Below are 22,399 nucleotides of genomic sequence, written 5' to 3'. Positions count from 1 at the left end.
GCCTGTGTCCGTCCTCCACCCCTCCTGGAACTCCTCAAGGTCTGGGGCCTCTGGGCCTCTTCTATTGCTGTGTGCCGAAGGCCAGCTGAGTTTGTCTTACTGCTTTTCGAGTGTAGGTCTCTGGGTCTCTTCCACATGCTGTGATGGAGGGTATGATGATCACGGCCCAGATCCTCGACTAAATGTGTTTCCTGATGTGCTTGGATTAGACCGCCTCAGGAGGAGTAATTGACAAAACCTTTCCCTTTGGTTGTGTGTGCACAGAGTGCAGTGGTTAGTGGTCTCCTATAATGACTTCTTGCCTGGTGTGGGGGGGATGGAGTGGAGGCATTTTAAGTTTTCAGAATTATAGAACTTGGAGCGCCTGGGTGGCTCAGTGGGTTAAGCGTCTGATGCTTGGTTTCAGCTCAGGTCACGATCTCATCGTGTGTGGTTTCGAGCCCTGCGTTGGGCTCTGTGCTGACAGCATGGAGCCTGCTTGGAATTCTCTGTCTCCCTCTCTCTCTGCCCCTACCTGGCTCTCTCTCAAAATAAATAAATAAATAAACATTAAAATAAAATTATAGAAGTAAAATGTGTTCACCATAGGAAAAAAAATTAGAAAATATGGGTAAACAAAAAGAAAAAAAAAAAGGGAAAAAGAAATCACCCATTACTCACTTCTAAAGATAACTTCTGATAATATTTTGGTGCGTTTATTTCTGTTCCTGTGCTCATCTACTCGTCCCTTAAAATGAGATCATTCTGTTTTGTAAGCTGCTTTTGAATATAATACAGGGGCACCTCTGTTGGGTGTCTGACTTCGGCTCGGGTCATGGTCTTACAGTTTGTGGGTTCGAGTTCTGCATCGGGCTCTGTGCTGACAGCTCAGCTTCAGATTCTGTGTCTCCTTCTCTCTCTTTGCCCCTCTCCTGCTTGTCTGTCTCTCTCTCTCTTAAAAAAAAAAACAATAATGTAATATAGCATGCGCATATTACCATATTAGTAAATATTTACCATGTCTATGTATTCATGTATATATTACATATATAGTAACAAATAAATCATCGTTTTGAATGAGGTCTGGTTAACAACAACAACAAGAACAGTTTTGTGTTACTTCACAATTTACAGAGTGCTTTCATATGTGGTAGTTCAACTATCTTCACCAACAATTATTAAATAGCATGGTTTCTGGAATGTGGGGTCACAGCCAATTACCAAGTGCAGAAGCCCATTCAAGGGACACCCTCTCCTTTCAGGATGTGTGTCTTAGAGACAACATAGGTTAATAAGAAAAATAGTCCTGGTCCAGCTCAGGTGTGGATTTGCTGTGCCTTTGGTTGGGTTGCTATCTACTCTGATGCTTTTCCTCACTTTGAGAACACAGAGCGCCCCTCCCTGACCCGTGACCCCACCAAATGGTGGAAGGCATTACCATACCTCTGGAGGTGGTTAATCATTGACACAGGGTGCATTCCCCAAGGTTTGCAAGGACGCCTGGGAAATCACTGACAGCACTATGGGAATGGGTGGCTCCCCGTTGGGGGAGGGACTGAGGCAGAGTTTTAGCTGAGCTGGTACCTCCAGGCCGCTTGTACAAGGTCTTGAAAGGGCCTGTTGACCTTCTCTCAACCTTGGGAGGGCATCAGAGTGGGTCAAACCTGAGGTAAACCATGTGGGCTTCTCCTGCCCACCTCTCCCGGGGGCTCAGACACATCTAATGTGTCATTCTTTAGTTCCTTTCTTGGACTCTATTCCTGCCAAAGGAATGCCAAGTCTTCATTTACATCACCACCTTCTGTTACAGAAATAAAGAGGAACATTGGCAGAGGAGAACTAACTGGTTCAGTCGTCCCCAGGAATGCTTCTTCCCTGATTGCTGTCGTCCCTCAGCAAGGCTCTTGGCCGACACTGCAGTCTCTCCCTAAATCCCACCAGAGGCTTTCTTGTTTCAGGACCTTCCCAAGGGGAAGCACACAGTGTTCACTAGCTGTAGAGTGTAGCTTCCAGAGAAGCAGTAGTTACTGTTATTTATTCTTTGCAGTTACTCTGTGCGGTGGGAATTGGCTGTCTTTGTTGCACAAGTGAGGAAACTGAGGTTTGGACAGGTAAGCTTCCTTTGCCACGGCCCCACCACTGTAAGTGGTGAAGCAGACACATTTGACTCAAGTCTGTCTGAATCTTCCTTGGGCAGCATTCGACCCGTTTCTCCTAGTTGTGGGGCATTTCACATGGAACAAAATGGCAGTGGAACAAAGAAACAAGCCAGGTGAGAGCAGGGCTGCCCTCGTCGAAACTGAGAGAGATGGAGTCCCTGGCTCCACCCTCTTCGAGGTGGCCCGAGGCATCTCCATGGGTCACCTAGGACTCAGCACTAAAAGCGTCACAGAGTAGATGTGAGGACACAAATAGGACCCATGTTTAGATCTTTGAAATCCTCTACTGTCTTTCCAGGTAGTTAGGGCTCAGACACCAGGAGAGGGGTTCTTTGGGACCTTGGGTTTTTGTTCCCCAGAGTGGAGGTTGGCAGTGATGCCAGGAACAGACAACTGAAGCTGAGGGTCACCGTAGCCTAGGAGTCTAGTCCGCAGTGCGGACAGTTCTTAGAGGTCACTTGGTAGCAGCTGCCCAGCACGACTGCTGTCTGGATGAGTCACAGTAAAGATTTGGCAGGAAGAATAACAGTGCTATTCTGGGAATTCAGGGCTTACTCCAGGGCGCCCAGTGCAGCCTGCGGGACTGTCTATCCATACAGTGCTTCCCACCAGCTCACTCACTAGACGAGGCCTACTGTGTACGAGGCCCTGAGAAAGCAAAGGTTAAACGACCATCCCTGCTCTCGCAGGGCCCATTGGCTGGCAGACAAACAACCACAGTCCACGGCAGCCCACACAAGGGTGAAGTAACACTGGCAGCATCAGGGAAGGCTTCCTAAAGTGTCCATTGTTGCCATCAACCTCAGACTAAAAGCCAAGTCCCTGTCAAGACAAGACCTGTAACTGTCTATCAGGCTTTTCGTGGTTGTTGAGATACATAAAGAAAGTGATGTATTTGGAGGGCGCACTGGGGGAACGCCGTTGTCCAAGGAGACTGGCCAGGCCACTCTGGAGGACCGTCTGCGGGGATCTTCTGGGATGCCCTGGTGCATTGGTTGGCACATTGCTCTCCTTTGGAGCCATGCCAGGTCACCTGGGATTCTTTGAGGGCAAGCCTTGGCTTTGTATATGCTGATCCCTGTGTTCTTTTACCCAGCAGTCCGGGCTTAGCTGTCTCCTGGCCCCATTCTGGTCTGGTTTAGGTGGCCAGGGGCCCATCATTGTCTCTTTGTGCACTCATAATATGTCTGTTGTGACCCACTCTGTGTGCTAATTGACATCTTTTCTGTTCCTGTCGGTAGTCTCTTTGTAGATAAGATCTGTGTCTTGTATCCCATTGGCCTGCAGTGAGCTTGATGCACAATAAATCTTTAGTAGATGTTTAAAACGAATGAATAAAGGGTGGAGCATTTGAATTTGAAAGACGATTATAGTTCACCAAGCAGAGAAATGGTACAAGGAGATTCTAGAGAGAAGAAATTGAGAGTTGGTCCAGGGCCCACCATGACTTATTCCACATATGCCCTTAATATATGCTGCTAAACTTACCTGAACCTCGCTTTCCTCATCTGCAAAATGGGGATAATATTTATCTTGCAGGTTCATGGTAAGGATTTAAGATGATGTTCATAAAGGTCTTAGCATCTTGTGCATACAAAGTACCATGATGAAATATTAGGCTGTTTTCCAATTAATCTCTATGCCCAGCGTGGGGCTCGAACTCACGACTCCGAGATCAAGAGTCACACACTTTCCCACCTGAGCTATGTTTTGTTTGAAAATAACATGACTTTGTTGGTTATAAACTACCGATGAATATTTTTTAAAAATTTGAGGCTTGTGTTAAAAATATGAGGAGAGCCACTCTTTACTGTTCGTGGCCTTATGGTGCTTGTCCTGAAAGGATTGTTATTCCTGGAAGGATTGAACCCTACATGATTTTGCCTCTTTCTGACTGAATTCATAGAATAATTATTCCGCTAAATTCTGTGCTCCCCATTCTCTGACTCACAGGACATGTGAAAAGAAATTCTTCATGTGGCTTTGAAAGGTGGAGAGGAAACTGAAGTCCTCACAGCTGACACACTGCTCTGTTGTCCCCATGTCGGCCACGCTTGTGCAACTTTCCCCTTGGAATTAGACAGAGTCTCTGTTAAGTGATCAGCGGCAGGAATCCATCCAACCTAATGGGCATTTAAAGAAATCTGTTACAGGAGCAAAATCTGTTCTAGGTGGTCAGGTCTCTGCTTTTCTAAAGCCAAAGAAATATGTCTGTGGCTAACGCTGAAGTTTTCTTAAAACAGACAAAAAATGTATTCTTGGGAGGCTGCCTCTTCTTCTAGAGTGTTACATTATGGATAACAGCAGAATAGCTGTGGCTGGCTGGCACGGATTTAAACCCTTAGAGTGGCTCAGTGAATCTCACGGCAGCCTTGTGAGACTGGCCGTGTTGTTTGCACTTTACAGATGAGGAATCTGAGGAACAAGCCTTCGAAATCAAGTGTGCCTGACTCCAGAGCTCTTGCTTTTAGTGGGTCGGCCTCGTGGTCTTCCGGTCTGTATTCCATTGGTGCATCTGCTTTGTTGGTGTCCCTCCGTCCCAGAAAGAGTATGGGCAGCTCAGAAAGATCTCATGAGCCCTGTCGGTGAGACTGCCTTGTGGCTTCTGTCTTCTTCCCCTGCTCAGCTACGGGGTGCTGCTTTGGGAGCTCCTGACTGGCGAGGTGCCCTTCCGAGGAATCGATGGCTTAGCCGTAGCTTATGGAGTGGCCATGAACAAGCTCGCTCTTCCCATTCCTTCTACGTGCCCAGAACCTTTTGCCAAACTCATGGAAGGTAAGTGACCCCTGGCTGGAACAAAACTGGAGAAAGTTTACCTTTCGGCAGCCCTTGGGTACGTGGCGGACAGTCCTGCAGGGTCGGTTACTGAAAGAGGAGGTGAAGCATTGGTCACTCACGGAGGAATCCTGTGGGTGGTTGGAAGACCTGCTTGAAGATATGTCAACACCCTGCCTCGCTGATGTCACAGATGTCCCTTCTGTCCATCTACAGTGACTGTAGAGCTTGGCTCAGTAACTAAAGCCTGCTATCCAGGGCTTTAGCATTTTATTACTTAATAAAAAAATGAGTGTATTACACATATAGAAGCAAAGAACATCGGAGAAGAAAGGAACTCTAGAAGTCATCTGGTCCCTAAGTGAGAAACCCAAAGCTGAGAGAGGCAAGGTGCACTCCATTAGCTAGTGTCTGAGCTGAGAGTAGGTAGAGTTCACTTTTCCTGCTGCCCAGCCTGGTGCCTTTTATCCTTGCCTTATCATCATCCCATAGAGGTGGGCAAGGCTGGCTCATTTATTTGTGGGAGATTGAGGCCCCGAGTCTCATTACCCACTGTCAAGACTGGAATCGTGTAGGAACATGAGAAGTCATGGCTGTTGAACTTCACGCAGGCAGAGTCTCTGGACTTGCTTTTCTTATGCTAACTCAACAGAGTCAGATGGGGATGGCCGCATTATATTTCCCCATTCAGTCTTTATAATATTGAGGGTGGGCAGCTTGTTTTATTTCCCCAGCCCTATTTGTGGTTACCTACCCAGTGTTTCAGTTTCTGGAGGGAAAACTATTTCTGGTAAGTGAGGTCCCGTAATATTCTAAGTCTTAACGCTTGTCTCTGTCCATTCATGCTTTCTGTCCGCTCACGTGTTCCGTGCAGACTGCTGGAATCCCGACCCTCACTCACGACCATCTTTCACAAATATCCTGGACCAGCTAACTACCATAGAGGAGTCTGGTTTCTTTGAAATGCCCAAGGACTCCTTCCACTGCCTGCAGGATGACTGGAAACATGAGATTCAGGAGATGTTTGACCAACTCAGGGCCAAAGAAAAGGTAAATAAAACAAGAAAAAGCCATGCATTGAATCAGTGGACCTTCCCCACTGGGGCCTCTGGACAAATTCCGACACAACCACCTTCCTGCTTGGTCTGTGGTAACAGAGCAGCTTTTTTCTTCCCGGCTTTACATGGAGAGAGTTCTCCAGGCCTTAGGTATGCCCTGAAATAGTATAGACGTTTTCTTTCTTTCTGGGATATGGCAGGAACAAGTAGGGGAGTCATGATCCAAAGCTCTTCTTACAGAGTATCTATTTCATTGTCCAAACCAGAGGAAGAGCACCACTGGGTAAGTACCAGCAGAAAGTATGAGAAAGTTCTAGAAATGTTTCTTGGTTCTGTAGTGGACTTCTGGGGGTGGGGGGTTAACTTGTTACAGGGATACTTCAACACTGAGCACAGGTATCAGAATCAGAAATAGCGATGGGCTAAAAATACTATGGTTCTGAAACTATTTGGTATTCTGCGTGTTTTTATGAAAAGGGCTCAAGCCCAAACTGACTGAGGAGTTCAGATATTCTTAGCTTACTAAAGATCTACCTTTTTGTTTTGGTGTCCATTCCCTATGTGGCTCCTCTCTTTGCCCTTCATGCCTGGTTAGCAGCCAGTATCCACAGAGGTGAAGCTTCACACCAGCACCTATGTTGCTTCTACGACAGGGGCCAGGCTGGACCTAAGGGCTATAGCTGCGGGCATAAGCGGCGTCCATGTGTCTCTTGGTTAATTTCTGTTTTCCCTTCTCATTCCCCATTATGGGCATTTGGGAAGCAATTTAATATAATGACAGTAGCTAAAATTGTGTATGTCTTTCAAGTTCTTTCACTTGAAATGTCTGATGATAAAAGAACCTTGTATCATTTTTATCTTGGGGGGGGGGGGGTTATGGCCCTTGCCCCGGCATGTAGGGCAGGTATTATCTTTTTCATCTCAAGGCTGAGGGTCAGTGACTTGTCTAAAGTCACACAGCCAGGATAGTGAGAGGCAGAATCTTGAACCTGGATCTTCTGATTCCAAACTTTTTCTCTCCAATATCATTGTTGTTTCCCTAAACAAATGACTTAAAAATCATTTCTGGAGCTGATGTGAAGAAATTAAACTCTTTTTTTTTTTTAATTTTTTTTTTTTAATGCCATATAGCAGTCCTAAACCTGGTAGTATTTGGCAAGTCAGTGAGGATTCTGCAGGGGAATGGAGTGAGTCTATGACATCTTTTGTGACCTGGGGGGTGGGGGGAATCCGACACTGACCTTGGAGCAGAGTAATTAATCGAGTTTGTTCCTGTTACTAATGCTATTCCAACTAGAAGAAACCTAGAGTTGCTGGTTCTTTTTAGACTGTTGAATCATTTGACTCTTGGTTTTCTTTCTTTTGATTGATGAAATTATAAGGGTACTAGCCACTAAGAAGAATGAAACTTGGATTTTGTCAGTAAATAGTTGCTAGGAAAAGCCAAACCCATTCTCATAACAGCTAACATTCGTAGAGCATGTTCCCTGTGCCATGCTCTAAGTAATTATTATGAATTCTTATGTAATCTTACACAATAAGATATAATTGTCTTACATACCATGTGCTGTCAGTGCTGTTAATTCCATATTGCATATGATGCCCATGGTAATTCACTCCAGGCCACTATTCAGCCAGTTTGTTCCAGAGTCCTTGCTCTTTTTTCCTTTTTCTTTTTTAAGTTTATTTTGAGAGAGAAAGAGAGAGCATGTCCACAAGTGGGGAAGGGGCAGAGAGAGAGGGGGAGAGAGAATCCCAAGTAGGCTCCGCACTGTCAGTGCAGAGCCTGACGCGGGGCTCCAACTTAAGAACCGTGAGAACATGACCGGAGCCCAAGTCAAGAGTCAGATGCTTAACCGACTGAGCCACTCAGGTGCCCCCAGAGCCCTTGCTATGATGATGCCTGTCCATTATAAGGCTTGTAGTTGGGCAAGTGAGGGCGAGATGGATAATGAGCTTTCTCTGTGGAGAGATTCCTACTAAATCATTGTATGCAGATAATGTGATTTGCATACTAGGAGACTGATCCCCAAATAGGTGTTTCACAAGCAGGAGACTCACATGTTTGAGTCTTCCAGATATATGGTGCCTTTGGCAAGTACTCCACAAATGTCCTGGTTTCCCATATGATTCAGCTCATTCTCAGCGTGTCTCAACTTGACAGCTTCCACATATAGTGACAATGGATTTGTCTCCGGACTGGGGTCTGACTTCCCACAAAAGAGGGGGCTACAACACAAACCATCCCCTAGACAAGAGGGCACAGGAGAAGATGACTTAGGAAAGCTGAAATCAGCTTGAACTTTTTAACTTTCCCATCTAGCAGCAAAATCAACCAACCAGGAATGATTTTTCTCAATCTTCCGTGTATGTGTGTTCTCCTGATGGTGAAAACAAAGTACTGGGATAAGGAGAGCCAAGGTTTTGGGGGGAGCATACAACAGGTGCTTATTTCATTAAAGAAGGAGAAGTCCAAAAGTTCAGGCTCATCTCTCAGACACTTTGGATGAATCTGGGTTCCCGTAAAGGCGTGTATTTATAAAATTGAATTCTGTCTCCCCCTCCTTTCTCATTCACGCGTTGACACTGAGCACCTATCATGTACAAGACAGTTTTCAAGGTGCCAATCGTTTTCTCACTTCTGCCTTTTCTATAATATTTATTATCAATTTTGATACTCTTTTGAGAGTAGAGGGCAAGTTGAGTGAAAGTTCCTAAATGTCAGAATATTTTATTCCCCTCAGGTCTCTGTTCTCTCTTTGTTCTCTACCCACTGCTCAGCTTTGCCAATATGTGTTCACAAACTTTTTTCCTAGCTCTAGACTCCCTTTCTACAGTCCAGAATGACTTCTTATAGTGGAGCATTCCATGGAGAAATTGTAGCTTTCGACCACAGAAGTGTTGCTCTGACTACTTTATTGAAGAAATGCCCATTTTTTTTTTAGGTTTGACTACATCATGCCCCCTCACTTCAGTCTTACGCCCTGGGTAACCAGTGCTAACAGTTTAGATGCCAGATTTGACAATTGTATGTACATGTTCTGTTCTCATTCCTGTTTCCTCTCCTAATACCTAATACCACCTCCCCTCCCCTCCCCCCCCATCTCAGGAACTTCATAAATTCATGCAGAAGGAAAAAGGGGAAGCAGGCAAGAGGGCTTGCCCTTCTACTAGGGCAGTGGTACTAGAGCAAGCGCCTGGCAAAGACTTTGGGAAATGTTTTCTCTTCTCTTTGCTGTGCTGTCGTGGTCCTTCCAGAGCAAGTGGTTGTCCTTTGAGATAAGGGGAGAGTTCAAACTACATGCCTCAGTAGAGTCACTCACCAACTGAACAGAGGTTTAGAAGACTCCCTTTTTTGAACAATCACTCTGGAAATACATTTTTATTTGAGTGTTAGGTGATGCCTGGAGGGTGATTCATTTCTAGGGGGGGCACGTTTTAAGCTAGATCACATTTAGTTGGCTCCGGTTTAAGAAACGTCCCTTATATAATGGGGAAAAAAATTAAAATAGAACCAAGTCTGTGTATTTTTTTTTAATGTTTTTATTTATTTTTGAGACAGAGAGAGAGAGAGCATGAGCAGGGGAGGGAGGGGCAGAGAGAGAGGGAGACACAGAATCTGAAGCAGGCTCCAAGCTGTCAGCACAGAGCCTGATGCGGGGCTCAAACTCACCGACTGTGAGATCATGACCTGAGCCGAGGTCGGACGCTTAACCAACGGAGCCACCCAGGTGCTCCCCAAGTCTGTAAAATTTAAGGACAGGATTATATTTTCTACCCAACCCCCCCCCCCATTTTTTTCCAATCACAGGCAATTTTTATCAGTAATCAAGGAGCACCTGGGAACTACCAGTCCCTGTCTCCAGGGCTGCGGTAGCCGTGTCCTCAGCGTGGCCGTGCCCAGCCTGCCTGTCCCCAGCGTCCAGCGTGGTCAGGTGTCCATTTACCAGCTACCTGTGAGGCCTGCATCTCCTCCTGGGACCGGGGGTATGGGCATCACAGGAGCGCTGTCCAGGTTTCCGGGAAGCACTGGCCCTCGGGGGCCCTCGGCCTCCACCCCTGCACTGAATGCCCCGTCTTCTCCCCGCTGCGTCTGCCGCTGCAGGAGCTCCGCACCTGGGAGGAGGAGCTGACGCGGGCCGCGCTCCAGCAGAAGACGCAGGAGGAGCTGCTGCGGCGCCGCGAGCAGGAGCTGGCCGAGCGGGAGATCGACATCCTAGAGCGGGAGCTCAACATCATCATCCACCAGCTGTGCCAGGAGAAGCCCCGGGTGAAGAAACGCAAGGGCAAGTTCAGGAAGAGCCGGCTGAAGCTCAAGGATGGGAACCGCATCAGCCTTCCTTCCGGTCAGCGGCCGGGCTGGGGGCGGCTGGGGGGTTAGGGAGCAGGGCAGCCTGCTGCAGGGGACCCCGGGGGGCGGCCAGGGACGGGGCTCTGGGGCTCAGAACGGAGCAGGTTGGACGTGGCCCGTTCCGCTCACCGGAAAGACTGGCCTGCGGAAAAGCTACCCGGCTCCAGGGGAGTTTTTGAGGGTGACTGATCACAGGGTGTGAAGGAAGACCGACTAGTGGCTGGTGGACCTGACAGGCGGGCACGGTCCGGACTGACAGTCGCGTGGTGGCTCACATAGACACGTCTCACGTGAGGCAAGCCTGGTGAGGAGGCCCAGAGCTGCAGGGGCAGATTCCGGGGCATGCGTATGCCAGAGACGAGAGAACGTCGTGCTCTGCAGAATAACTTATCTCTGGCTTTCTTTAAATAATTAGTTGTGTGCGAGCAGTGGAGATCAGGATTAATGTGTAAGAATTTGATTTATGCACAACCTTTCAGAAGCACATTGGGTGAATAAAGGCACATCTGGAGTACGTCCAGGCTTGGGGAAATGCAAAGTAAAAGGAATCTGTGAATTAGAATCTTTGTGGGGTGTAGTGTACCCGTGGAGGGAGGTGAGTGTGTGTTTATGTAGATGAAAAAAACTTCGTTGTAGTCTAAGTTTATGAGGTCTGGGAAGCAAACTTACAGAAGTGTAAGGAACCAAGGGAAAAGGGCGGAATAGGAACAATAGCCGATGATTGTAAGCACTGGTGGCTTCAGTACAGACAAGGGAATCCATTCAATGAAATTCCGTGACTTTGTTTGTGGGACATGTTTACTGGTGTCCATGTTGCACATTTTTTCTGGCCAGGCAACAGGGAGTCTTTGAGTCCCTCTCGAACGTGTTGCGTGTGGTGCCACACTGCTGCCGTGTGCTGGGGAAGGCTCATAGGAAAACAGTAGCTCCCACCTTCCGGGACACTGCATCTAGTGGGGAGACCTAGGTGTGAACACTCAGCTGTTCACACTTCTCGATACATGAGGACACTGGAACTTAGAAATCCAGAGCTGCGAGTTTTACGTTCTTCATGCTCTGCCATAACTGCCTCTGGAAGATGTCACAGTCTGGACCATTAGCCCCATTGCCCTCACTTTCCTAGGTTCCCACCAAGGATTAGTCCTAATTACTCTGCCCTGCCTGCACTTAATGAGAAACATCAGTCTCCCTGCCTTGGTCCCTAAGAAAAGGGGGCATGTACTAATAGATTGTAAGAAGCAGAATTGTTTTTATTTATTTTGAGAGAGAATTTTGAGAGAATTGTTTTTATTTATTTTGAGCCTGAAATCAAGAGTGGGACACTTAATCGACTGAGCCACCCAGGCACCCCAAGAAAAAGAATTTTAAGTTAGATTTCCTAGAATACGCAACAAGTCTCATGTCTTAAACAACTATTGTAAATCTGTATATATAAGATTCGCTTAGACAGTGAATTTTCCTTCTCCTCATATGTTGGTCCTGCTGCCCTGCCTTCTTTGGGGAGAAAGAGAACATTTCCTAGGTGAACAAGTTGCTTCTTGGGAAACTGGGGCCTGTCCCTCAAGCCCAGGACATGTCACTTTTCTCATAGGAACTAGATTATGGGAAAATGCGTCTAGCGGGGATGCATTCACTTTTCTCATAGGAACTAGAGTATGGGAAAAATGCTAATGCACACACATGTCTGTGTTTCCCCAAGCAGATTTCCAGCACAAGTTCACGGTTCAGGCCTCCCCCACCATGGATAAAAGGAAGAGTCTCACCAACAGCCGCTCCAGTCCTCCTGCGAGCCCCACCATCATTCCTCGCCTTCGAGCCATCCAGTGTGAGACTGTTTCCCAAATTAGCTGGGGCCAGAACACACCGGGGGCACCCGTCCCCTGCTCTGTCCAGCCACCGACTGGCCCAGGCTTGCTCCATCCATAACTTCTGCCACCTCTCCTCGACAATGTGTATATACATGCACATATGTACGCAAACCCGTAGCCCTCCTTCTTGTCTCTCTCCATTAGCTCTACTACCGCCTCCTCTACCTTTTACTCTTAGATCCCAGCAAAGGGGGTTGTGGGTATCAACGGGATCCTTAGTGAACTACAAAGCAATTTGGAAACTGGTGTGTGATATAGATACCCTGGTACCTGGCCTGGGTTGGTTGGTACCCTGGCCTAGGGACCTTGTGCACTCTCCGCCATGTTTGGGGCGTCACTGTTTTTCTTTTGTTCATGCTTCCCAGGGAAGGGTGTTTTCAAAGTGTAGTTCCTAAGAAAACTCACCAAAGACTTTGTGATAGGCCAAATTGGGACTGATTTTATTTTCACCACCGTGTTTACTGAAAAGAATTTACACATACACGTGTGTGTGTGTGTGTGTGTGTGTGTGTGTGTGTGTGTACATGAACAAAGTAGTTCCCCTAACTTAAAGATAGAGATTTCACTTTTTTAAAAGCCCTAGATTTCTGGCTATCCTTGAAAATCGATTTGTATCAGTGGATTCCCTTTTTCACGTGGCCACAGTTGGCTAGAACCAATGGCAGTGTCCATATGCACCGTATTTTGCCTCAGTCCCCTCAGCTCCCTATTTTTTGGTGTCTGGAATCATTCACTCATTTATGATGTAAGCCTCTGGAGCATTTGGGTTTCAGCCCTTGTTATAAGGTAGCAATGTCAGAAGAATGTTCCTCCTCTCTTATCTAGTATATTTCTCTAGGCCTGTTCCCTCCCCTTCTCCTACTCCTGACTTCCTTCTCCATAGTCTTGAGTTCCTCATTATCTTTTTTTCTTACCTACAATTCCTTTCTGCACTTCCAAGTCTTCCTTACCCCCTTATATTTTTTCTCTCCTTCCTAACTCCTCACCCACTGCCCCTCCCCGCCCAGTTCCACCCAACAAAACCAAGTTCTTTAAGTCAGATCTGTTTGGAACTCTGCCGTCTGGCTGGCCTGAGCTCCAGCTTTGCATTGGACTTACGAGAATCTGGGCAGTTTTTCCATGTTTGGTACTTTGCGAGTGCTCAGTGATTGGTGGCTGAGGACTTGAAGGCTCCACTTGGGCACAGAGTTTTTGAGGAGGTGTGATTTCTTCCCTGTAACTCCGTGCGTGTGTGTCCACGTGCGCATGTGTCTGTGTCTGTCCGGTGAGGTAGAGGCTAGTTTGGGGGGGGGGGGGGGGCTGTCTATCTTTCTTTCCAGATCCCATCCAACTTTTGTTCTTCACAGTGACACCAGGTGAAAGCAGCAAAACCTGGGGCCGGAACTCAGTCGTCCCCAAAGAAGAAGGGGAGGAGGAGGAGAAGAGGGCCCCCAAGAAGAAAGGACGGACGTGGGGGCCAAGTACACTTGGTCAGAAGGAGCTTGCCTCGGGAGACGAAGGGTAAGAGCCAGAATGTAAGAGATTCTTTCCACTTAAAGATGGGTATACCCTTTTAAAACTATGATATGAAATACCTTCTTCTCTGTTGTGTTTCATTGCTTTCTGAGAAATTACAAGCTTCAGTTTTCCAATGTTCTCATTTCCTGAACCTCCTAGGACAGGGCTCAGCATACGTTTTCTGTAAAGGGTCAGATAATAAATATTTTAGGCTTTGTGGGTCACATCCTCTCTTTTGCAATTACTCACCTCCTGTGTTGTAGTGCAAAGGCAGCCATAGACCATGGGCACTATGTAAATGAATGAGCGTGGCTATGTTGATTCGGTAAAACTTTACGAAGGTGGGTGGTGGACAGGATTTAGCCTCCTCGTTGTAGTTTGCCAACACCTGAAGTCCCGGTTCTTCGTAGGCCAGTCGCTACATGTAGCGGTGTAGTGGTGGCGAGCATAACCCCTGACCCCAGGCTGCCTGGGCGTGAATCCTGGCTCCGCCATGCCTCACCGTGTGGCCTCGTGTTTCCTCATCTGTAAGTCGGAGGTTATACCAGTACCCATCTCCCGGGGTTGATGTGAGGATTAAATAAGTCCATTTTGGGAAGCGCATACAAGATTAGCTGGCTCATAGGAAGCATTTGTAATACCTGCTGTGATGGTTCTTCCCTGCCCCTGGTGCATTTTCTATTTCCTACCTTATTCTTGGTGTTAGAGGCTAGAATCCTGTTTTTTGACTTTTCTGAGTGTGAGAATAGGCAGTAATCCCCTTTGCCCTTTTCAGAGACTTTCCTGAACTTGTGTCCGAACCTGTAAGTGGCCTTGGTATTCCTTCGAATACTAAGAAGATTTCATGTCCAAAATCTGTTCTCTCATGTCAGATCCGGGCTGAGAACGAAAATAGCAATTTGATTCAAAAAGGATTGACTCCGAAGCCAGGCTTTAGAAATCACAAATACCTTGGAAAAGAAAATTTAGGTACATAGGGTGAACTGCCTGAGCTCTGTGAGGGCTCGATGATGGTCCTCTAGGAATGGTGAATTGCTCTGCTGTGCTAGGTCCTGTAGAGGCAGGATCTCCCTCAGTTTGGATTCCTTCGAGCCCTGGGGTAGAGTAGGGTTAGGATGGGTCTGAAAGTCAGTCACGCTGAATCCCTGGATGTTTCTGACATTTCAGTAGCTTCTCTGGTTCTGCTTCATTTATAGATGTTTTTCGTCTTGTTTAGTAAATTAACTTTGGTTCATGTTTCAAAATATTAACTTTGAATTTTCTTCCTCCTTGCGTAGATTTGTCCTCAAAACTATTGAAGCAGTTCATAGAGGTGGGGGAGGGGAGGGGCAGAGAGAAGGAGAGACAGAATCCCAAGCAGGCTCTGCACTGTCAGCATAGAGCCCAGTGTGGGACTCGAACTCAAAAACTGTGAGATCATGACCTGAGCCAAAATCAAGAGTCGGACGCTTAACTGACTGAGCCACCCAGGCGCCCCAAAATATGACTTGAATTTTTTATGATTCTCAATTCCTGTTGAAGAAATAAAGTATATTCTGTTCATTCTCGAGTAAAGGCTTCTTTAACGTCAGAAATTTTGGGAGCCTCTGTGTGATAATATTTCTAATTTTAGCCCCTATCAACGGAAGAAAATAATCCCTAACAACAAAAAGCTATATTGAATTCAGTAATGTTAAGTGAATATACATCCTTTAAAAAACGAGTACATATCTGTAGGAAACGTATGCACTTGCTTGTAGATAGCTTGGGTATCTGTGGGTTCACACGGCCTCTGCAGTTATGCTGTGGCTGCTCAAGGACCTTTGTCCCACAGATTGGGAGGTCCTGGGTCTCCTTGTTAGGATTATTCCTTCATCACGTGGGCTTTGCTTACCGGGCCAGAGGAGGGCAGCTACCAATGTAGCTAGAGTCAAGCCTTGAGGGCTCCCATGTGGGAGATACTGAATTGGATGTACCCACTGTCGCCTACTACTGATTTTCTTTATTCATTGAAGATCCCCTCAGAGACGTGAGAAAGCTAATGGTTTAAGTACCCCATCAGAGTCTCCACATTTCCACCTGGGGTGAGTCTAATCTTCACCCTTTCATCAAATGTGTTCGTAATAGTCCCCGTCCATTTCCTTGTCCTCACAGCACATCCGGTAGAATCAAACCTCATTATTGCCAAGGCTATGCTGATTTTTTTTCCTTTAAAGCAGTACCATCGTGCACCCTGGGAAATTCCTGTGTCGGTCTGACTTTCCCTCTCCTCACTTCTCTGACCACTCCCGTTGTGGGGATTCTCCTGGCACCCTTAGTTTTAGGGGGCAGTACATGACTATTTATGCTTTGAACTTTAGCACTGGCTTTGACTTTGCTAATCTGGATTCCCCTTGAACTCAGAGCTGGAGGTGATGTTATAAGATCATCAGCTAAAAGTCCCAGGCTGTGGGTTTGGTTAGCATGCTTATCCCTGGCTGTGTATTTTGGTTGAAACCAATGGTGGCCGGAATATACTTGAATTCACTGGTGTTTCTGACAGCACTTGAAATAGAGATCTGAAGTGAGGGGAAAAGTTGGTCCCTCTCTCTCCCTCAAGATGGACCGGGAAGAGTGGGCTTTAGCTGAACAGCTTTTCCTGGCCCTAAAATGAGAGCCACCTCTGGTTATAATCCTGGTATGTCCAAGGCAGCCATAACCCACGGAGTCCTCAGCCTTCTCTCTTCGTTGTCCATTAGAGAAAAGACCAGTGCTTCTGGGCCTCTGATTCCCCCCCCATCGTAAAGGGGGTTGATGGGGTGCCCAGTCAGGATCCTCAGAGTTACTGGCTGGCAGGTGTGAGCTCATCACGGGGACTTGAAAGCAAGCTCCTGCCCTTTTCCTCTTCATTCCCAGACAAACCAGGGGCTCGAGTGCAGCATTATGTACTACCCACATAGGTCTGTCCCAAAGTGCACTGCTTTGGTGCAGCTTTGTTGGCTGATTTTTGTTTTTGAAAAGTGGATGGCTTGGAAAGTTGCCTAAGCATGCCGTGAGCTTGGAAGGAGAAGTTGAGAAATGGCCCATCCCTGCTAGCTCATCTGCCCAGGGCTCGCCTGGGATCACAAGGCTTCGAATTGCAGTGTCTCTGATGTCAGCAGTGTGCTGGACACAGTGTCCTGGAGTGATCGTCTCTGCCTTAAGGTGGGCTCAGGCAAGACCCTGGCCAGTGCTGGGCAGTCCTCATTCTTCCTGTCTTCTTGCCGGCCTGCCTGCTAGATCTTTCCACAGCTCCGTAGCAGCATGTGAAGGGGTGGGTTCATGGCCCTGCTTTTCTTTTCCTGGAGCATGTGCACTTCTGTTTGTGACACGAGGGGACCCAGTAATGTTCGTTACCCCGAGGCTCTTGGGCTTTGGTGGAATTAAGCACACAGAAAGAGACGTTTCCATGGGCCCCTGGAGGCGAGGGTGGAGTAAGGGAAGTCACCAGTTCTAACAGTTCCCCCATTTCCTCCTATTTAGCCTCAAGTCCCTGGTAGATGGATATAAACAGTGGTCGTCCAGTGCCCCCAACCTGGGGAAGGGCCCGAGGAGTAGCCCAGCCCTGCCAGGGTTCACCAGCCTTATGGAGATGGGTAAGCATGGCCCTTGTCCTGACTGTCCCTGTTCCCTCAGGGAACTTCTGGCCAAGCTTCTGGGAGTGTTTGAGGACTCCTAGTACCACCTCATGGGGATTGTCTCCTCTTTGACCCAACTCCTGGGCCCTCACCCCATTCCCTCTTCGTTGGCTCTTCTCCCATTGCATCAAACCTTCCCAAATCACAGTTTGTTCCCACTGCTGCCATGGAGCCTGCCCTTGGCCTCCTATCCCAGGGCGCCGGTTGTAGTCTCCTTAGGGCAGTGCAGAGGGTGAGGACTTGAATCAGGTGCTTCCATCTGCTTGGGTCTCTTTGTATTTTAACGTGGGGAGTCTGCAAGACAGGAGATGGTGGCGGAAGACACTGTGGTCTTTCTCTAAGGAAGCTTTCCAGTTGCCTGTGATTGCTGAATGGGTAAGGTCTTCTCCAGGCTCCCCCTCTCTCTCAGATAGGATGTCCTCTTCTCTCTGAAGATTTCCAAGTCTTAGTAGGTCAGTCTACAGCGTAGATGGGCCTTCACCCATGTAGAGGAATCCAGTCCGTTGCGGGACACTGGTCTTGAGACCGGCCTCTAGGCCATTGTTGTAGAAATTCAAGGTCCCTTCCAGTTTTAAGGTGCAAAAACATTAGGGATGTTTCTGTTCTACCCACTATTCTAGGAAACTCACACACTGTACCTCTTGTGTTGAGGATCCCAATGCAAGAAGTAGGAAATGAGCAGATTTGTCTGCACACAGGAAAATAGGCTCTGGAATGGAGAGTGATTGCCTCATATTGGCCACGGTTGAGTGTGGAGGGGTAAAGCCCTGTGGGTTCAATGCCCGGTCCTTATCCTGCCTGTGAGACTATTTGACCCTTGCACTCCTGAAAATCCAGGAGGCCCAGGAGGCCCAGGGTTGGGGAGAAGGATGAGATTCTTACTCTTGCTGCCTCATTCCCGTTTCCTGTCCCCCACACCCTGCCATTTTTGTCATCTCCAGAGGATGAGGACAGCGAAGGCCCCAGGAGTGGGGAGAGTCGTCTACAGCATTCACCCAACCAGTCCTACCTCTGTATCCCGTTCCCTCGCGGAGAGGATGGGGAGGGCCCCTCCAGTGATGGAGTCCACGAGGAGCCCACCCCAGTCAATTCAGCCACCAGTACCCCTCAGCTGACGCCAACTAACAGCCTCAAGCGGGGTGGCACCCACCACCGCCGTTGTGAGGTGGCTCTGCTTGGCTGTGGGGCTGTTCTCGCGGCCACAGGCCTGGGCTTTGACCTGCTTGAAGCTGGCAAGTGCCAGCTGCTTCCCCCAGAGGAGCCTGAGCCACCAGCCCGCGAGGAGAAGAAGAGGCGTGAGGGTCTTTTCCAGAGGGCCAGCCGTCCTCGTCGGAGCACCAGCCCCCCATCCCGGAAGCTCTTCAAGAAGGAGGAGCCCATGCTGTTGCTAGGAGACCCCTCTGCCTCCCTCACGCTGCTTTCTCTCTCCTCCATCTCCGAGTGCAACTCCACCCGCTCCCTGCTGCGTTCCGACAGTGACGAGATCGTGGTGTACGAGATGCCCATCAGTCCGGTTGAAGCCCCACCCCTGACCCCTTGCACCCACAACCCCCTGGTCAACGTCCGAGTGGAACGCTTCAAGCGAGACCCTAACCAATCCCTGACTCCTACCCATGTCACCCTTACGGCCCCCACACAGCCCAGTGGTCACCGGCGGACTCCTTCTGACGGGGCCCTCAAGCCAGCGGCTCTCCTAGCCAGCAGGAGCCCCTCCAGCAATGGGTTGAGCCCCAGCCCAGGAACAGGTGAGTCCCGTCCTCCTTTTCTCTTTCCTGCTCTTGGGCCTCCCGGGTGTGGCAAGATTGGAGTGAATGGCAAAATTAGAATGACAGTTCCTCCTCTGATTCGGCCCACCAGGACGTGCTGCCCTGGGGTTGGAGAGATGGCCAGGCCGACTGATTTCTCTGTGTCCTGTGCCTCGGCAGGGGGCTTCCCTGAAGAGTGAAGGCAGACCGCAGGTTCTGGGAAGAATCGGACCCAGGGCTCCTGTAGGATGTTCAGGTCCTGGGTCTTGGAGGGCACACTGTAGTGCCTTCAGGGCATCGGAGGGGCAGGAGCCGCGCTGTGCTCGTTCCCTGAAGTGGAGACAAAAGTTACCAGAAGGAATGCTACACTCATACAGGAGCGGTATTTGTGCCACGTAGCTGGGCTCTTGCCTGTGATTACAGCTTAGTACAGACCTACTCGTGGGCAAGCTACCTCCCAGGCATCCTGCCTGTATCGCTCATCCCTTGTTTGTGCCTGACTCCGAATCCAGGTACATTCCTGTGCCTGTGCATGAGCTCGCCTTCCCTGTCTGACGCTGAGCCACCTGGGTGTCCACATCCCTGTCTTTTCCTGCCACTGTCACTTGCTCCCTAGAAGACCGAAACCTGACTTTGCAACCCCTCTCACCCAGTAGGAGAGGAGATGGCGACTGGGATTTCAGGGAGATTTTGAGTGTAAATGACAATTGTATTTTCCCTTTCGGCTTTAGATTTTTTGTTGTACTCAGGTATGTGTCCTCCTTGGGAAGAGACCTTCTGACTCATCTTCAGATTTTTGAGACCTAGATTTGTTCTGGCCTCACATGTTTATTAAATGGATGAACTGGAAATAAACAGACACTTCCTTACGTCAGGGGTCAGCAAACTTTCTCGTTAAAGGCCAGATAATAAATATTTTAAGCTTTTGGGGTCGTACGGTCTCCGTTGTAATTACTCAACACTGCTGCTGTCGTGGGAGAACAAGCTGTAGGTGCGGCTGTGTTACAATAAAACTTGTTTTGCAGACCACAGGGTGGCCCATGGATCGTAGGTTTTTCATTACAGATGTGACCCCCGTATGTCCTCTTCTTATTTTATTATCGGAGACAGTGATCATGGCCTTCTCGTTCACTGTTGTATCCCCAGTGCCTCCCAGCACACTCCGCTGCACATAGTAGGTGCTGCTTAAATATTTGTTGCTCGTGTTATTCCAGGTGAATAGGGATGTGGCAGGTATGGGGAGGGAGCAGTGTCTATCTGGTCTAGAAATGTGTGCCATCACCTGATGCCTCTCCCTCTGTCTCTTTGCCCAGGAATGTTGAAAACCCCCAGCCCCAGCCGAGACCCAGGTGAATTCCCCCGTCTCCCTGACCCCAATGTGGTCTTTCCCCCGACCCCAAGGCGCTGGAACACACAGCAGGATTCTACCCTGGAGAGACCCAAGACCCTGGAGTTTCTGCCTCGGCCACGTCCTTCTGCCAACCGGCAACGGCTGGACCCTTGGTGGTTTGTGTCCCCCAGCCATGCCCGTAGCGCCTCCCCAGCCAACAGCTCCAGCACGGAGACACCCAGCAACCTGGACTCCTGCTTCGCTAGCAGCAGCAGCACTGTGGATGAGCGGCCCGGACTCCCGGCCCTGCTCCCGTTCCAAGCGGGGCCGCTGCCCCCTGCTGAGCGGACGCTTCTGGACCTGGACGCAGAGGGCCAGAGTCAGGACAGCACCGTGCCGCTGTGCAGAGCCGAACTGAACACACACAGGCCCGCCCCTTATGAGATTCAGCAAGAGTTCTGGTCTTAACACGAAAAGGGTTGGGGGCGGGCAAGGGGGAAGCAGGAGGAGATGGGGGGAGCTGGCTGGCACAGCCCTTTCTCGGAGTTGGACCCCCTGAAATCCAGCCCTACTTCTTGCACTGATAATGCACTTTGAAGGTGGAAGGGATGGAAGCAGGGCCACTTCAGAGGGTCCCCTGCCCTGTAGGGCCTTTCTACCCATGTCCACTGGAAGGGGCTGTGGCCATCAGCTCTGGCTGTGTAGGGGAGGGAGGGGTGCGTGCATGTCCCCCACCCTCCACAGTCTTCCTCGCCTTTACGGTGACTCTGCAGGGTCACTCAGCCAAATCTGTCTGCTGCCCCCTCTCCTCAGCCCCCTGGGTAAGCCTGGAGCCTGTCCCGGAGTCCTCTTGTTAGCCCTGAGTTCAGCCTTCCCAAACACCAGTATTGGATGATCTGTGATTGATTTTGCTCCTCTTCCGCATTCTTCCCCAGCACCCATGAATCAGAGTCTCATCTGGTGTGAGATAACACGCTTTTCTGTGCCCTAAGCCCTTACGTGCCCGCTGGAGGACTGAAGGCAAGGTGCCCCAGTGTGGGACGTAGGAGTTGAGGGACCTGGTACTTACCCGCCTGCCCTTCCAGGTGCCCCGCTTATTTATTTGAGCCCCACAGGGGTAAGGGGACCTGGGGGGAGGAGAGGGAATTAGGAAAAACAGAGTCAAGTGGCAGCAAAGAGGGTAACAGAGTCTGCCCTTGTTCCTTTCGGAAACACACAAATAAAGGCAGAAACCAGCACCTGTTGATGGCATCCATCTCCTACCCGGGGTCTGGACGTGGCCAGACCAGTTTCCGATACAAACATGCTCATCCCAGGGATAGTTTCTTGGGAGACTCACTCACTGGTGCCAGTTCTGAAGCCAGAGACAAAGTTCCTGTGTTGGTCCGTTATGTTGTTCTGGTCGTTATGTGTTATGCCCTTCTCTGGATCCTTCCTCCAATCCCTGGAGCCAGTGGATTATGTGTTTGGCCGGTAGATATCTCTGCACTGCACCAAAATAGCATATTGGGGGGGGGGGGGGGGGGTGGGAGGGTCCCGGACACTGGGAGCTGGAACTGTGGGGATTTCTTCTCAGCCACGCCATCCATTACGGGATGCCCTTGAAGTAAAACGGAGCCATTAGTGGTACCTTCCACACACGGATATGGTGAGGCGATGATGTTCGTGGGGTGCTTAGTGAGCCACTGATATACAGGAACCTTTGAGCCCCAGGCACTGCAGACTGACCGAGGGCTCGTGCCTCTGGGCACAGGTGGCCCCTGATGCTGGGCTCTGGACCCTGAGCTGGGTAGGAAGGAGAGCAGAGGCCAACCCTGACTTTTCTGGAATCTGTTTCCTTAACTGGAATGTTGAGCTGCTTGTGGAGCTTCCTCCTGTGTGCCTGCACCATTTCCACTTCCCCTGGGGCCTCCCGTGTCAAGTGTGAGCGGTTGCCTTTGTGCAGGACACACACGTAAACTTGATTGGGAGCAGAGCCTTGGGTCATGCTCCTCTCCCCTCC

At 49.2% G+C, this 22,399-nt stretch overlaps 1 protein-coding gene across 1 annotated transcript in view; it reads left to right on the top strand.

Annotated features, from left to right (window-relative positions):
- Positions 1–21,885, top strand: part of MAP3K9 (mitogen-activated protein kinase kinase kinase 9) — a 75,715-nt gene extending 53,830 nt beyond the window's left edge. Inside the window, exons 4-11 of the mRNA XM_042943660.1 lie at positions 4,765–4,913; positions 5,788–5,963; positions 10,077–10,317; positions 12,025–12,147; positions 13,537–13,690; positions 17,168–17,280; positions 18,264–19,067; positions 20,381–21,885. Coding sequence (XP_042799594.1) covers positions 4,765–4,913; positions 5,788–5,963; positions 10,077–10,317; positions 12,025–12,147; positions 13,537–13,690; positions 17,168–17,280; positions 18,264–19,067; positions 20,381–20,865 — 2,245 coding nt within the window. The 3' untranslated portion in view covers positions 20,866–21,885. The remainder of the gene's footprint in view (positions 1–4,764; positions 4,914–5,787; positions 5,964–10,076; positions 10,318–12,024; positions 12,148–13,536; positions 13,691–17,167; positions 17,281–18,263; positions 19,068–20,380) is intronic.
- Positions 21,886–22,399: the final 514 nt, after the last annotated feature.

Source organism: Panthera leo, chromosome B3 (genome assembly GCF_018350215.1).
Source record: "Panthera leo isolate Ple1 chromosome B3, P.leo_Ple1_pat1.1, whole genome shotgun sequence".
NCBI lineage: Eukaryota > Metazoa > Chordata > Mammalia > Carnivora > Felidae > Panthera > Panthera leo.
This window is presented reverse-complemented; position numbering and strand designations above follow the sequence as displayed.